Source organism: Rhinolophus hipposideros (genome assembly GCF_964194185.1).
Source record: "Rhinolophus hipposideros genome assembly, chromosome: 25".
Taxonomy (NCBI): domain Eukaryota; kingdom Metazoa; phylum Chordata; class Mammalia; order Chiroptera; family Rhinolophidae; genus Rhinolophus; species Rhinolophus hipposideros.
Genome location: NC_138071.1, coordinates 7537764 through 7554854, shown reverse-complemented (window position 1 = coordinate 7554854; position 17091 = coordinate 7537764). Strand labels below are relative to the sequence as shown.

Below are 17091 nucleotides of genomic sequence, written 5' to 3'. Positions count from 1 at the left end.
ATAAGCAGGTGTTAGCCAGGTGCTGAAAAAGGGCATTCCAAGCAAAGAGTACTGGTGCAAAGACAGAGCTGAAAGCAAGATAGCACGGTGGGAGAGCCAGGTGGAACCAGCAGGTGCTGGGTTATGAAGAGCCCCGTAGGACCTGGTAATGCGTGCGTTTTGTACAGAAGTCTGTGAGTAGTTGCCAAATAAAAAAGGCAAAGGTGTTTACAAAAATTGAGGCATTATTATGAAAGGAAGGCTTAGGACAGAGTAGTCGTGGGATTCTGATTTAGTAATAATGAAGCTCCATTCTCAGCTAAAAGCACACAATCTCCTGCCCAGAGAGTAAACAGTAGGCAGCTTTCAGGCTCATTGGTTATTTAGATGGAATCTCCCCAAGAAGTTCCATTCTCAGGGTTCTTTTATGTGAAGTCAAAGACACACCATTCTACCTCTCTGCTGACTTCATTATCTCCTCAGCAACTGCTGGCTGGGATCAGGTGGACTCTGATTTGGGGTGATATCTGTTTTATCATTCAAAGCCCTGAAGGGGCAATTGGGCTTGGTTGGGGGTGAGGGGAATCCTTTTATCCTCAGGCTTCACTTGATCTAATCAGGCCTTGATGTCTCCTGCCAGTTTTTCTGCAGGTATACAAATGCATTCTTTTCTTTCACTCCTGTTCTCCACATAGTTCAATTGTGAGTTTCCTGTTACCTATTCACTATTCAAACAACTTTCCGTTTGCTTTATTAATAGAGACTTGCAAATTTTGCCTTTAGAATTTACTGATATGAAAGCTTTTATAATATTTTGACCTGAAAAAAAGTACCTCACACAGTAACAATTTTAGAGATATGCTCAACAATCGTTATATCAGCATGTAGAAAATGAGTTGGAAAAATGGATCTTGAGCCAGGGAAATCTGTAGGAGACGGCTGCAGGTAATTCATGTGAGGGATTGTAAGGGCTGGAGTTCAGGTTGTGCCATTCAGGATGGAGAGGAGGGAATGAAAATGAATGATATTAGAGAGGGAGAATGAACAGGATTACGTGATGAATTGACTGTGGGGAAGTGAGTGACTGGGAAGCTGCCAGGACACTTGCCTTGGGCTTGGACCCCGGATAGATGAAGAAGGCATTTATTGCTGGGTGAGATTGGCTTTGATTGTTCCACTTTAAAAATGGTGGGTTTAAGGGTCCTGTCAGGTAGTCCATGTGCAGAAACCCAGTAGGAAATATGCAGCTCAGGAGACAGAACTCAGCCAGAGACATGGATCTTGTGTGTATTAATTAGGGAAACAGCTACCTCAAAATGCAAAGTTTCAATAAGGAAAGTCTATTTCTCTCTCATAGACCAGTCAGCTGGTGCAGATTGCCAGGCTGCCCGGCTGCTCAAGTTCATCCAGGGCCCAGGATGATGAAACAGCTTCACATTTTAAATATCTGTCTTCCAAAGTTGCTCCTATTTTTCTCCAGTTTCAGTCAGTGGAGAGAAGGAGGAAGTGGGAAGGAGCACATCCAATTCATTAAGCTCTACACTCATCCCCTTTGTCACATTCCTTTGCAGAGGGCTCATGTGGCATGCTTAGCTGCAAGAGAGGCTGGGAAATGTAGTCTCTGGCTAGAACACTGTGAACACTACATGAATTACTATGAAGAAATGGAGCACAGACTGGGATGAGTTGGGGGACTAACAGTTTACAGAGGTTATCAGTGTATATGAGGCAATGAATGCATGGGAGGAAAGAAGACCACACAGAGAGATGAAGTGATGTAAGCAGCCAAGGACAGAAGTTGGGGAATGGCAAGCCTTAAGGGCAGAGGAGGAGTCACCAACTGTAGGCAGAGAACAAATGGAAAGCAATGTCCTAGAAGTCAAAGAAGCAGAGGTGTTTAGGAATGAGTTTTCCTAAGTGAGAAAGCATTGTTCAGTGGTTAAGAATGGGCTCCCAGGCCAGACTCTTTGGGTTCAAACTTTGATCTGCTCCTTACTAGCTGTGTTACCTTGGGCATATTTGCAACCTCTCTGTGCTTCATTTTTCTCACCTTTTTTGGTGAGGTTGAACCTGTAAAATGAGGATTACTACAGTACCCATTTTATAGGGTTGTTCAGAGAGTTAAATGAATTAACATGTTTAAAATCCTTAGAATAAAGGGGGTCAAATATATGGTGATGAAAGGAGAACTGACTCTGCCTGGTGAACACACATGTGATATATAGATGGTGTATACAGAACTGTACACCTGTAACCTGTGTGATTTTATTAACCATTGTCACCCAAAACGATTTAATTAAAAAGTTTAAAAAAGCTAAAAAAGTAAAAAATAAAAATAAAATCCTTAGAATAGTGCCTGTTTGCAGTATCTATTACTAGAAATAGCTGAGAGTTAGAGTAAATCAGAGATTGAAAAGTACACATTGAATTTTTAAAATGGGATACATATTTATATAGATCTGTGAGCAAATATTTCACATGCATTACCTCATTTAAGCCCTAAAACAATTCTCTGAAGGTACAGTATTATTATCTCCATTTTACAGATGAGAAAAGCGAGGCCCCGAGAGGCTAGGGAACTAACCCAGTATCATAGAGCCACTCAGTGACTGAGCTCAGATCTGTTTGATTCCAAAGTCCATGCTTTCAGACACTAACATTTTGAGATGTGGAATACATGATGAGGGGAAGGCTGAGCATTTGTAGACTTTTTTCACTTCTAAACCCCAATTTCCTTATCTACGAAGTGAGATAATAATGGTCCCTACCTCATGGTAGTCTTCCAAAGATAGAGCTACTTAATGAGAAACCCTTAGCAAACCACTTGCATATAATAAACACAGGTCTTCAATGTATGACGGTGGCTAACAACAACAGTAATTTATTAATATATTTATTAAAGTATATAAAAAATTAGCGATCCATGATTAGTTTTCGCTGGCCAGATCGCCTCTAGTTTTGCTTGTAATGATGGGAAAGGATGCATTTTCTAATTACATATGTTTGTGCTCTCTGAAGGTAGATTTGCAGGGCAAGGTTTTGGGGACTTCATGTGGTTTCCCTCTTGGCTTGTTTTCACACCTTCTCGCTTCTTATAGACATACATTTAGGCGGACAAAAAGGCCCAATGAGAGACATTATCTGAATGAGTAGTTTGTAAAAGTTCTGCTCAGTCAAGCAAGGAATGCCTGCTGCTCGCTGGAACAGCCCTCGGGGACAAAAACACCTTCTGGGTTTCTGATTCTAGTCTCCTTATAAATGTTTTGTTTTGTTTTTGGTAGAACTGAAAAATGTTCAGTAAATGCGGGCTTTAAATTTCATGATTCTGCCTATCTAATGGGGGTAAATTGTGAGGATGAAATGAGATATGAGGGCCTGTCATTATTAAGATATAGGAAGACTTTTTCTACAGGTGTTCCTGTGCATGGATTTAGTTAACCTTACTCGTAAGAGAACATAATGTCCTGCAGTGAATTTTATTACTTGCTGTTTAATTTTTTTTTTAAAGGAGACATTTATTTCCCTGAAGAGCTTATGATTGTCAGTGGAGAACTTATGGTCTGATTTGTGTAAAGCTCATGAACTACCAAGAGTCAATTGTTTTAATTTTAGAAGAAATAAGGTGGAAGATTCTACATTTTACCTGATCATTAACATACGCACTTCCAACTTAACAGTCATGTTTATTGCCAAAAATCAATTATAAAAATATCATACTGATATGTATGGCACCTAAATTTTATTTAGACTTTATTTCATAAGCACATGAGGTCTGCCTAATTCTTTGATGTGGCCTGAGAATACTAAGGACCGAAACGTCATGGGTGCTCTTCCAATTTTAGACAGTCATTTTGGAGATTGATCAGAGAATAATGTCAAGTGTGTAATTTCCTCAAGTGAAATGAGGCATCTTGACATGCCTTCAAATAGATTCCAGGAATTGTATGAATTAGTAATTTTTCTCTAATGAAAACGTAATGTTATTATTTACAGTGAATGAATAATTGACCAGAATTTTAGTATTGCAGCAAGTAAAGTAGGTTAGCTGATATGCCTTATTCATAGCTTTGACTTATCTGAATTACTAATGTAGAGCTCACATTGCTTTATTTAGGAAGAAAACATATTAAGGTAAATCAACTCAAAGTATTTTATTTTGAGAAAAGCAGTAAGTGCAATTCAGTTCTTTCCTATTCTGAATAAAACCCTTTCTTAAATGGAATGCAGTTTTGAACTCTAACATTTCTATTTCCTCTTTTGACCAACTTAACAGAAATGTTTATTTATGCAACTAAATACCCATGAATAGTACAATAGGTTATATAGAGACACAACTATATATTTTTCTTTTCTAGACATAGTGTCTTGTTTTTTAACAAAAGTATCCAAGTTTGCACTGAAAAGTGTAAACCTCATTTGATTGGCTTAAAATACACTCACAACTTGTGTTCCGACTGAATTACTTCAATGAGCATGATGCAGAGGGGACCATAAATCCTGTTTCTATGAAGAATTTGGAGAATGGCTGAGGAGGACAATTATTTTATACAAAGAAATCTGGGGAAATACTGTCTGTTCCAGACGAGGAATATTTTTTTGGAAAGTTAATCCTTAACATTAAGTAATTGTGTAAATGAATCACTAATACTCAGCAATATGCTATAAGTTTCTACAGTGCCTTCTGAGTCTTCAAAGAAATATTGAATTGTGTGTAGTATAGAAAGATTTGCTCTTGTATTTATATATTTCCACCCTCTATCTTTTTTTTTTATTAAATAAGGGATTTAATGCAGTGCACAAGAAAGATACAATGACTTAGTAATAAAATGTAAATGGCATTGGAAAGTCAGGGTTTAGAACAAAGTAATTAGACATGCTTAATATGAAGACAAATGGGATTCTGGAGTTTCATGTTTGCCTCTGAGCTTTCTGAAAGCCCAGGTAAAAAAGAGATATAACCATTTGCATGATTTAATGTTAGAATCAAATATTCTATTTTTTCAAAGCCAGCAAAATTCTAAAGTATTTTTTTCAATTGGGATTTTTTTTAATCTACTATTCTAAGTTACCTAAGAAAATATCTTCAATATTATTTTTCACAAATATTATTGAGCAATTTCTTATTATATTCTTTAGTACATGTCACTAAATTACACCTTAATGGAAAATAATATGCAAGGGCATAGGCTAATATAATCCAATGTAGCACATTTTGGCGGACTGGTTTGATACTTGGACATAATTTGAAGTATCTAGAGATGTCAATTGATTTCATTTTTTAAAAATAATCTGTATATAATACCTTTTTCTGAGGGGTTCTTGATAAAGAAGCATAAAGTATAATTTAGTGTATTCTGATGACAAAGTTGGGTACTAAAATTTGTCTTGTTTGAAGGATTATCTATGTGTTTTGTAAACTAAATGAGGAAGTGAGAAGACTGGTGTGTTGTTATAAAAATTGAGGAATCTACTAGAACTTTTGCTTTGAATAAACTACACTTGTCCACCTGGACAGGGGATAATCTTCAAGGTCAAGGCCCAGTGAGCTGAAAGGACGCCAGGTCCCAACTATGTGCCATATGTTACATTCCCAAATCCACTCTTCTGGGGTACCTGAAAAGCTATTTTCATGGGATCGAAATCCATTCACTTAGTTGTCTTAATATTTTATTGCATTTTCTATTTTTTTAAGTTAAATAGTATTATTTTCAAAGCAACATTGACAAAATCAGCGCAACCCAAAAAGAGATCATTAAGTTGATGAAGTATATATATTTGGAAAACTTGGAGGAACTAAGAATATTTAGACTAGAGAACAATTAAAGAGAAAATGATGCTTCAGATATGGCTCTCTACCTTTTGGAAAAGGTATCATCTGAGAACAGAACTAGAACCAGTGCATCTTATTAAGAAGACAGTTTCCAACAAGAAAATGCTTGCTAAGAACTCATATGGTTCAAATGTTACCAAATTCAGGTTTGGCTGCTTGCTGCTCGTAGTCAATGATGGAGAGACAAGGGTTGGTGGAAAGAAAAGTAGGTTTATTCAAAATGCTGGCATTCCAGGAAGATGGTGGACTGTCATCACAGAGGCCACCTTCCCCATTTCTAGAATGGTCAAGGGGTTTTATAGGTACACAAGAAGAAGCAGAACAAAGGAAGGGAGGTGTTAGTCCTATGATTTCTTGATGCTGACGTCCAGGATGTCACGTCTCCTGGGGTCCAGTTTGTTCCAGGATGGTTATCTTGAACCCAGCCGTAGAGGTGATTTATATGTCAACTGACAAAAAATGGCAGTCCAGAATTGCATCCTGGTTGCCAGCATTCAGATGTCAGAATCAGTATCTTTTAAGTCAACATTCTAACAATTAATCAGATTAGTGAGGTGTGCATGCAAGAAAACAAAGTTATTGAAGCAGGTAGGAGAGAGAGGAAAAAGAAAAAAAATTAAAACCAAAAATAAACCAAATTGTTAAATCTTGAAAAGTACATTGTCACCATTGCACAGATGTGGACAGGGCTGTCTAGTGAGGCAGAGCGTTCCTCCCATTAGAAGCATTTTCTTTGATGGCTCTTTTTTTGTGTGTATCTGAGCCATACTTTCTTTGCATGTCTTAATATTTTTGTTGATGTTGAAAACCAGACATTTAAAATAATATAATGTGGTAACTCTGGAAATCATGTTCTCTCTCCTCCCCAAAGTTTGTTGTTGATTGTTATTGTTGTTTGTTCATTAATGACTTTCCTTAACTAATTCTGTAAAGTCTGTATTCTTTGTCCTGTGGGGCTCCCTGAAGTCTGCTCGGTTCCCTTAGTCATCAGTTAATGGATGAACAGAGGTTTCCTTAGATGCTCGGAACCAGTAAGTCTCCCAGCCTTTGCCAAGTGTGCACAGAGCCTCACGTTTAGCCAGAGGTGAGATCTTAGGGTCTTCCTAGGTCTTTCTTTAGTATGTGCATAGTCCTGAGCAAGAGCATAGCCCTAATCATGTGTAATTTTCTAGATCCCCACAAATATGTCAGAGTTTTGTCAAGGCCCCTAGATGCTTCCCGAGCATTTTCTTTTAATTTTTTTGACTTGCCCATTGCGTGCAGTTGCTATCCACTGCCTCAGGGAGCCTTAGTGTTCAGCAGTTACCTCTAATTGCTTTTGACAAACATCTCCAGGGGAAAAGTCTCTTCACCCAGGTTGAGCTGCAAATCAGGTTCAAACAAAGACAAGCTTGCAAGTGAGGTCTTCCAGGAAACCATCAGATAGGACCAATAATGACAGGTCTCTGGGAATGGGGCTTTGAAGGAGCTCCACCCCTATTTTGTTTCCTGTAGTGACTTCTAGGCCACTGGTTTTCACCGTAATTGTGGGCTGTTGGTTTTCAAGGCTACAGAGCTGGGGAGGGGGGATGTGGATAGGGCAAAATAAGATGCCACACAGCTTGCTTTTTTACTGAAACTCAGTTCAGTTGCTTTTCTTAAATAAATGCTCCTCAGATTGCTGGAAGACTTTGGTTAATTTCCAGAGTTCTAAAAGAGTTGATTCTGACCATTTTTGCTAGTGCTTTAATTGCTTATATGGAGGGGAAATATTCAGAGGTCCTTTCTCTGAAAGTTTTGCTGATGTCATTCTAGAAGCACTTTTTAGCCATATTTTTTAAAGTTAGAAAGTTGAACTCATTGACCTAAAAGGTCCCCTCCCACTCTAGAACATTCAGTGTTAACTAATATATCACATTTTTGAGCCATCCTAGATGATATAATTTACCTTCTTTTTATAAATGTGATTGTTTAAAATAAAATTGAAACAGACTTTCCTTAATGCCAAAATATGAAACACATAGACTATATCTTATTATCAATCTCTGCTTTATTTTACTGACAGATTTAAAAAAAGAAATATTATCTTTCCTACATAGTTTTTCTCATTAGAATGAATTAGTCAAAAGTGGGAGATCTTACGCAAATAGGAAGAACTACCTACGTAGATAAAATTTAAGTGCCAGAAACTATTGAAAAGGTAAAACTCAAATGACAATTGACTTATAGAATTTCAAGAATCATCAGCATATATATTTCTTGAAATGATTTACCTTTTAATTCTGAAATGTATTTTAATTATTACCAAAATATTCATATATCCATGCTAATTCTTTATTCATTAAAGATCCATCTTTATACCAAGTGCTGAGAATATAAGTAAGGAATCAGCTAACCATAGTCCACAGCCATTTGATATCAATTTCTTTAAAGATAGATATGAAGATCTGGTGCTGTATTACTTGATAATAATGTTAAATGATGTGTCCATATAAATTAATTTTCCAGCTGCCTGAAGCTAAACCTTTTAAATTTAACAATTTTAATGTAACTCTTCCTAAACTATATTAAATACTTCTCTGCTTAATGAGAAGGCTAGTGATGTAATGTCTCAGTGACAAATAATCATTTTGGATAATTACCTCTCTGTCTTGAAAAACAGTGACAGCCAACTCTTATGGGCAAGGGCTGTTGACTCAGTACTCAGTGGTGACATAATGCTCTGGATTTGGCATTTTCATACTTTTAAAGTGTTGTACCTCATACATATTCATTAATGCCTGCTTTTCATAGATTTTCATCTATTTTAATTTGAGCTTTCTAATCTTCTGTGGGATGACACACCAGATAAGAGCTGACACCTACTGAACGCTTACCATGTACTAGCTCCCATTTTAGTGTTTCAATGTGCTTATTTATTTAAATCTCCCGACATCCCAAACAGGTAGTCACTGTTATTATGTATGTTTTCAGATGATAAGCCTGAAGCACAGGGAGATTAATTAATTAGCCCAAAGTCACAGAGCTTATAAGTAGCAGAGCAGGGATTTGAAATTCTGAATTCTGGGTCTGCAGTTCATGATCTTAACCATTATTCTATAATGTGTGACATGGGATGCTTGTTAGAATTACACAGAAACATAAGAGTGCATTTGAACTTTAGTGAATTGTCTTTGTGACATCTATTTTGGTTTCCCACAGAGTGTGTATATGTGTGTGTGCATGTGCATATTTGTGTGTGTATTAAATAGGTGAGATGGCTAGAGAAATGATCTTCCTAAAACCAATATTAAGTAGTATTAAATTATGAATATTTTAATTTCACTTTTGGTTAAATTGATGAAACTTTGATAATCTGTTGCTGTTAATTTGCATTACATGGTATACCATAAAAAGGTAGTTATTGAAATGTGGCTATGACTAGTTTTATTTTTTATTTCTTGAGCATAATGACGTACTGGGGTACAGTCACTGATCAATCTCTTTGGAAATCTAAGAATTATTAATTCCTCCTCTCCAATATAATGTACAGCCTAACAACTAGTTCAGTAGTCTTGTTGTCCTTGATTTAGCTGAGTTCTTTGTGGAATATAGAGAAGAAAACAAGAGGAAAGTTATTTAAATAATTATCCTTTTTTTTTTTTTAATTCAAGCAGCGTCCTGAGTAGGGTAAGCACTGAGTTACTTTTACCCCAAACTCAGAATAGAAGCTTTGAAGAATCAAGTTCTTGTTGTTGAGAGATAATTTATATGGGTCTCTTGCATTTCTGCATGTCCTGTGAGCAGAAGCACTGGCTGGTTCTGGACTACCTTTTCAAGGCTGTTTGCATAGAGAACAACCTTGAAGACAGAGGTACTATCTCCCTCCAGAGAAAAGGGAAAATATATTTGCTCTCCAGTATAATAAAGATTATGTCTCTAACGCAAAGGACAAGTATGCTTACCGCTCATTATAAAATGTTATGGTTTCCTAAGCTTGGGGTGCCTCTCCCATAATGCAGTGCACTGTGTGCAGGCGTCATCTCACTTCCTTAAGGTTGCCATTGGGACTCAAAGAACTGACACATAATCTGGCTATTGCTATTACTATGAGTAATAAACTTCTTTGCCTGTGTCTTCTGCCAGCACCCACTAAACTGTGGCAGGCTAATTTGTTAGCTTTCAAGTAGAATGAAATCTCAGAATCTTCAAAGTTCTTGAAATTTGTTATTGTTATAAAATTCTTTCCTAGATTTTCACCCTGATTTAGAATCAGCTTCCCTTTATAAGACGAAATTATCATTTCTTTGCTGTGGATTCAGTTGAGACATGGCAAGTAGTCTATGCTTTGGTTACCTGAGAAGTGACCTATGACAATTATTAATCCGATTCTACTTCCTTTTGTTTGTCCACCCACCCCCTGCATTTTCCTTGGTCATGACTTTTCTTTCTCTTACTCATTTTTCTCCTCTTGTTTCAGAATTCTTTTATATCTTCTATAGACACTCCTTAGTCTTTTGTACTTAAAACTGAACACACACAAAACAAAACTCTCACTAATCTTTTTAAATCAGATGTCCCTAACCTTAAGGGGATCTAAGGATACCTTTCCAACCCTTACCTGGTAACCAGAACTAGAACTTGGTGTTGTCAGAAATTCCCCCACGTGTATTTCTGCTACAGGCAGAGAACAGAGGTGTGTGTGCACGTGGAGGGTATGGTGCAAGGGAATAGATTGATTTCCACCTACCAGCATGTTTCAGCAGCAGACTGGGGAAACATTCCTGATCCTTGGGGGAACGTCTCTGACCACATGAGTTGTAACCTAATAGTGAATATAAATAATAATGATGAAACATTATTTTTGAAAATTTTGGATCAGTCTGCATCAGGAGTCAGTACTCCATGGCATGTGCCCCAAATCTGACCTACAGCCTTTTCTGTTCATGAAGTTTCGTTGGAGACCAACCACCTCCATTCATTTACATACTGTCTATGGCTGCTTTTGTGTTAAAATGGCAGAGATGAGTAGTAGGAACAGAGATCAAATGGCCCACAAAGCCTGAAATGTTTACTCTCTGTCCCTTTACCAAAAATGTTTGCCCACCCATGCTCTAGATGTTGTGTTTTATACCAGTGGTTCTCAATTTGGGGTTATGAGGAAGACAGAAAAGGAGTAAACTCCTCAGAAACACCTGGCAAGCTTTTAAAAAAGTGTACTTCCCATCTCCCCTCCGGCTTCTCCTAGCTATCCCTGGTGAGGGTCGCTGTCTTAAACTTTATGATTCAAGTCATTTGGTTGCATTGACTGATGCAAATTGTTTGTTTTCACCATTTTGACCTTCTGTAACACAACCAAAGGTAATATTGTCCATGTGATTTCTTTTACAGGGCTGTGGGAAGAAAATGTATTCCTTTTTGAGAGGAACCAAGCAACTGCAGGTGCTAAGGTTTCTGGGAATCTCCATTGGAGTGACACAAATCCTGGCCATGATTCTCACCATTACTCTGCTCTGGGCTCTCTATTATGACAGGAGGGAACCTGGGACAGAACAAATGATGTCCCTGAAAAATGACACGACTCAGCACCTGTCATGTCACTCAGTAGAACTGTTGAAACCAAGCCTTTCGAGGATCTTTGAACACACATCTATGGCAAACAGCTTTAACACACACTTTGAGATGGAGGAATTATAGAGAATATCAAAGAAGGGCACTACAAATTTATTTTATTGGACTTGTGAATTTTTAGCACACACAAAACTGTATCAGAAATGTGTAGAAATAAAGATGTTGCCATAAAAGAATGCCTAAGCATGTAATTTTCTATGCTTTACAATGAAGAAGGGAAAGTTTTATATAAGTCACCACCTGGACAATAGTTGATGCCCTTTATAATACTGACAACAGAATTAATACTCACTTTGTAGCCTGTGTTAAGATTTTTACTGAACACAGTTATTCTTTTGAGGTTTATGCTTTGGTACAATTTGACCAATGTTTCTACATCCATGCTATGGTGGGATTGGAGCTACAGTAAAGTTTGATTTACTTCCAAAAGCTTGCTAGTATATAAACTACCAATTAACTGCTAACATAGGAAGTTGGACAGTACTAATGATTATTATTACTTGGTGATATATTCTTTTAAGGATAAATAGATTTTACATAAGAAAACTCTGAAGATTGGTGACTACCTAAATGTGATTTTTGCTAGTTACTAAAACATTCTTACTACTTACAAGAGAAAACTAACATATTGTCTTAAACTGATCAGGGATTTATGTGTATATAAGAGTCTGTGTTAAGTCTGTATAATTCAGTAGATTTCAGTTCTTATAATGTTAAGAATAACAGTTGTGAAAAGGGTAAATTTGTCCTGTATAGCACCATTATTTTTAACCTTTCCTGTTAATAGAGTTTTAAAATTCTGTCTTGGATTTATATTACCTACATAACTGTTAATTTAAATACTTAACCACTAATTTTGAAAAAATTGCTGGTGTGATACAAAGGAGTCATTATAATTCAGAATATAGTCTGGTCTCTAGGAAGTATTAAGAAGAAAAGTTTACACATAGTTCACTCAGTGAAGACTTGGATGTTATCTTTTTGCCTAACTAAGACCCTGTTTGACACTAAACACTTTTTAAAGAAGCTTGTCTTTTTTTTTTCCCAAATAGAAGCGATGGTCTCCAAGTCTGAATATAATTTTACAGAGAATAGTGTTTCCTTTCTCCAGCAAAATGTTGTCATAAAAATAAGTGACAAAGAATCATAAAAATAAGTGACAACTTAACTAGAGAATTTCTTTGCTTTATTTCACTGATTAAAATACTGTGGTGAGCTACACAGATTATTAAATTCTTTACAAGAGTAAAATATATTTATTTGAAATGGGAAAAGTGCATTTTACTGTATTTTGTGTATTATGTTTATTTCTCAGAAAATGGAAAGTTAAAACTTGTCAATAAATATTTTCTAGAGAGTAATAATTTGTGTGTCTAATTTTTGTACATTATAAGCACTTTTATCACTCAAGGAGATTAACAAAGGGAGAAATATGTGAGAAGAAATGATTGAATAAAGTAATAATAATGATTTCCAAACTCTGGAACTAATCTATAAGAGTATGTACCTTCACTCAGAAAAAAACAAAAGATGCCCATTTACTTCTCAATTTTGATTTTGAGCTAAATGATAATGTAGTTGTTTGATATAATATAAAAATATACTCACATATGTTAATTTATCTTCTCAATGTTTTCATGTCCCAGGTTTTTAAAGTAGTTTTTAAAATGAGTCTAAGGAATACAATATTTGAAATCAACCACTAGATTTCATCTCTTCCAGAGATTTAAACGAAAACTGAGTAAATGACTTGCTCAATCATAATCAAAAGCATCCCTTTTTATTTCCTCAACACCCCAATTCCTCATAATTTTACCTAAAATGCTGAAGTAATTGAGACAGCTATTAGCATTATTTGAATTATTTAGATAGAAGTAAAATTTGGCTGCTTCTCTTTTTATGTCACAGAAAGAGCAACCAAGCACATGTTGTATTGAACTCAGTAAAAAAAAAAAAAATCTTCAAATTATAACTAAAAGTCAATTTCTACACATTTAGTTTTCAGATATTGTGATATATTACCTAATTTAGTACTCTCTAGAATAGTCGGCATAAATTTACACCGTCAGATGCTCATGCGCTTGCTTACTGGGAAAAAACGGCATTTATAGCAGTGGTATACAAAGGCCTCTTGTGGTAGCAGTGCACCTGAAATAATAAAACTGCAAGACTTTAAAAAGTCTATTTAATATGGCAGAGCGGAGGGAGTTCACTGTTTGGGTACATTGAAAACAAAATTGTTAACGGGTTCTCTGGGAATTTTTAAAAGCTTTCTTTTGTAAAAACCATTTTTTAAAAAGTAAGAATTGAAGATTGTTTTTTAGAGGGGTTGAGTCAATTCAAAGTGCCCTGAAGCTTCTGAGATGACAATAAGAGATGTGTGTCTTCCAGCGCTGTAAAATCTGGTTGAGCAACACTCGTGCTAACACAGATAACATTAACACACACAGGAATATACAGTCAGTGGGGCCAGGCTTAGCAATACGAAATGGAGGACAGGAGAATTAAGGCAGCTCCATGAGGAGAAGGCCGCCATGCTGAGTCAGGAAGGAAAAGTGGAGCTTAGCTAGTTCGTGGAAAATGTTCCACAAGCCACTACCCTAAGATTAAAAAGTATACATTACTTTGGAGACAGTACCTGTTTTTCAATGTAATTACAGCAGAGAATGCTTGAAGCGATACCATGAGAAAGGAAGTGGGTGAAATTTGGGTTTGGGGTCTTCATTTTGTAAATTCAATGGAGAGTCATTTAAGTATTTTCAGAAAGGGAGGTGGTTTATGTTTCAGAAATTTAAGTGGATTAGCCAAGTGAAAAACTTGGGGCACGGAGACAGGTTCCCCCATTGTCCCACTCCCCAGTGCGGGCCATTTTTTATCTCATCTAGGTGTGAGATGGTCTGAAGTTGTAGCACACTGGCAACTTCAGAGCGGGGCTGGTTCAATTGCTGTTGCTGTGGTCATGGAGAGAGGAAAGAACCCTCACCAACACAATGGACGTCCAAAACACCTAGTTCACAAAACAGGTTACAACACTGTGAATCCACAAAAATGGGCCACAGGCTAATCGTGGGGAGTGTGGGATGAGAAGTGGAAGAACTGAAATTTCTAGATTTTGTACCCAGTAAACTGGCAACGGCATTAACCTAGAGAGCAGACTGGAGGGAGGACGGGTGTGTAAAGGGTGATTAATTTGGTCTGGGACACACCAGTTGGACATGCCTGCAGGACATACAGATGGAGATGTCTACAGGCAGTCTGCAGCTCAGGAGGGTTCACTGTTGAGCCTGAGAATTTTTATGCATTGCTTTCCCATCTCAGGAAGGCTGACAGAAAATGGGCTGAGAACCAAATCTTCCATGAGGAGAATCTTAAGTAGGATGCTGCAACAGCTTCCTTTTGTCTGAACGCCCACTCCTGTGGGTGAGTCAACAAGGTGGAAAGAGAAATGAATACATCACCAAAGCTTCTGTGGTGAAAGTATTGTTTGAAAAGCCACCCCCTTTTCAAACAATACTGCCAACTGCTATGTGGCTTCACCCAATCCCCCTTTCTATTATAACCCTGTGATTTACAAGTGAATTTCATCTTTCCTATTAACTTGAGTTCTTATTTCTTCACATCTAAGCTCCTCCTAGAAACATGTATGGGAGACTCTTTGATTTCATGTTGAAAGTACATTTATTCTCTATCCTAATATGTTGTTGCAATCGTCCTTTATCTCACGCTTGATGGGGGTCTACTAGGTGCCAAGCCATAGGGTTCTAGCTGTTTTACAAATATCTTTTCTGCTCTTTACAACTTTTTGCAATCTGTAGGCATCATTACCTTTTACAAATGAACAAAAGGGACTTTGCAAGACTGAAGAAATTTATTTAACTAGCAGTGGCACTGCTCTGCCTCCTCCCTTTCCATTTTGGGACATGGCATCTCCACTAGCCTGTGGGGAAGCTCAGCTGTTGCCTTACATAGAGAAGCCAGATCTCCTCCTAGAATCAATATCTCTAGGCCCAACTTGTCTCCAAATTCTGTTACTTCTTCCCTCAAAATGACTCTTTTGTCTAATTTCATTCTCCCTATTTCCACAGAACAAGTCATAATTATCTAAAACTTGACTGAAGCCATAAATTGTTCTTCCCCCCCTCTTGTCTCCTCCCTTTGATCTATTCTGCACACACTCAGTCAAATTAATCAATCAACTCTATTGAGGATACATATACACATGACTTGTATTCGTCTTTTGTTATCGGTATATATGGAGTACTACAATTTTAATACAGTGTTTTCGTTTCTTAAAATGTGTATACTTTTTTGGCACCTCTGTATATATTACTTATTTTAAGTATTAGTTTTGACTATATATGATATATACAGTATATCATATACTCATATAAGCACACCGCACTCAAGCTACAGAACATTTTATCATCTCAGTAAGTTCCATCACAACCCTTTCTGTGGATTTCTGCAATCCTGCTCCTAGTCCTGAGCAACACTGATCTGCTACTTGTTATTCTCATTAATTCTTGTACAACACAATTCTTACCATGTCACTTCTTTACTGAATACTTCCAGAGTTTCCCTGTATTAACTACCACAGAACATCCTAACTCACTAGTGTGTGTATCATTTACGTGGCCCCCTGGGGTAAGTGAAGGTCAGAGATGATGGGTCATCCTAGGCCTATGGTAAAAGGAGCTGCCCCCTTTTCAAACAATACTGCCAACCCAGGAAAGCAGTAGCCGCTCAGCATACAGATTGGGCTGGAATAAAGTCGCTCAACCAAATAGAAATGACTATTTATTTCATGTGTGAGTAGCCCAAGGTATGGTTACCTAAGGGCGTCAGGAACTCAGACTCCTTCTCTCTTGCTAGACTGCTGTGCTAAGGTGTTTCCCTTGTTCACCTGGTCCCAAATGGCACACGCTTTGTCCACACGTCAGTCCAGGCTGGAGAAAAGGGGGAAAGTGAAAGGGGAGGAGGTGTGCCTCTTTCCTTTAGGATTATATCCAGAAGCAGCCATCACTTCCATTCACATCTAACAGCTATGGGGGTGAGTGTGAGGGGTGGAAAATTGTCTTTGTTCTCGACACCCATATATCCAGTTAAACCAGGAAGTTCTGTGACCATAGAAAGAGGGGGAGTGGGTATTTGTGTCAACTAGCAATCTCTGACACATTTCTTAACACCTGTGGAATAAAATTCTCCATTTAAAATTATTTTTCCAAACCCGAACCCAAGCTTTCCTACATCTCACTATACACCAGCCCACTGGGCCAACCATGGTCCTCTCATTGCCTCTAACATCCTCCATATCCCATGCCTCCTTCATTTTGCTCACATCATGGTGCCTCCCTGGCATACCTTTATGCTCATCGGTTCACCTTGCATTCAGCCTTTAAGTCCCAGCTCAGCAACCACTTCCTACACGAAGATTTACCGGACCACTCCACCCCACAGCTCTTCCTTCTCTGACCTCAGCAGTTATTTGTTGTGAGTTTGGTCCTTATATTTTCTATTATTTTTCATGTATATAATTATTATTTTCTCTTTGTATGTCTGGTCTTTCTTAAGTACACATATGCTATTTTGTATCCCACTTAGCATTTTTCATAAGGCTAGGGAGAGTTTCACATCTATATGTTGCATGTCTATTCATTAAGTGTATGAATGAATAAATGTATGAATTATGAGGC

General features: G+C 37.3%; 1 protein-coding gene across 10 annotated transcripts in view; it reads left to right on the top strand.

Annotated features, from left to right (window-relative positions):
• Nucleotides 1-13342, top strand: part of TSPAN12 (tetraspanin 12) — a 101251-nt gene extending 87909 nt beyond the window's left edge. For 4 of the 10 annotated variants that reach the window (XM_081038239.1, XM_081038242.1, XM_081038240.1 and 1 more), the window contains one exon: nt 11159-12907. In XM_081038239.1, the coding sequence (XP_080894365.1) occupies nt 11159-11464 (306 nt within the window). In that variant the 3' untranslated portion in view covers nt 11465-12907. Of the gene's footprint in view, nt 1-9574; nt 9642-11158 lie in introns of all 10 variants that reach the window. The other 6 variants (XM_081038241.1, XM_081038235.1, XM_081038243.1 and 3 more) reach the window with 2 other exon arrangements.
• The last annotated feature ends 3749 nt before the right edge of the window (nt 13343-17091 follow it).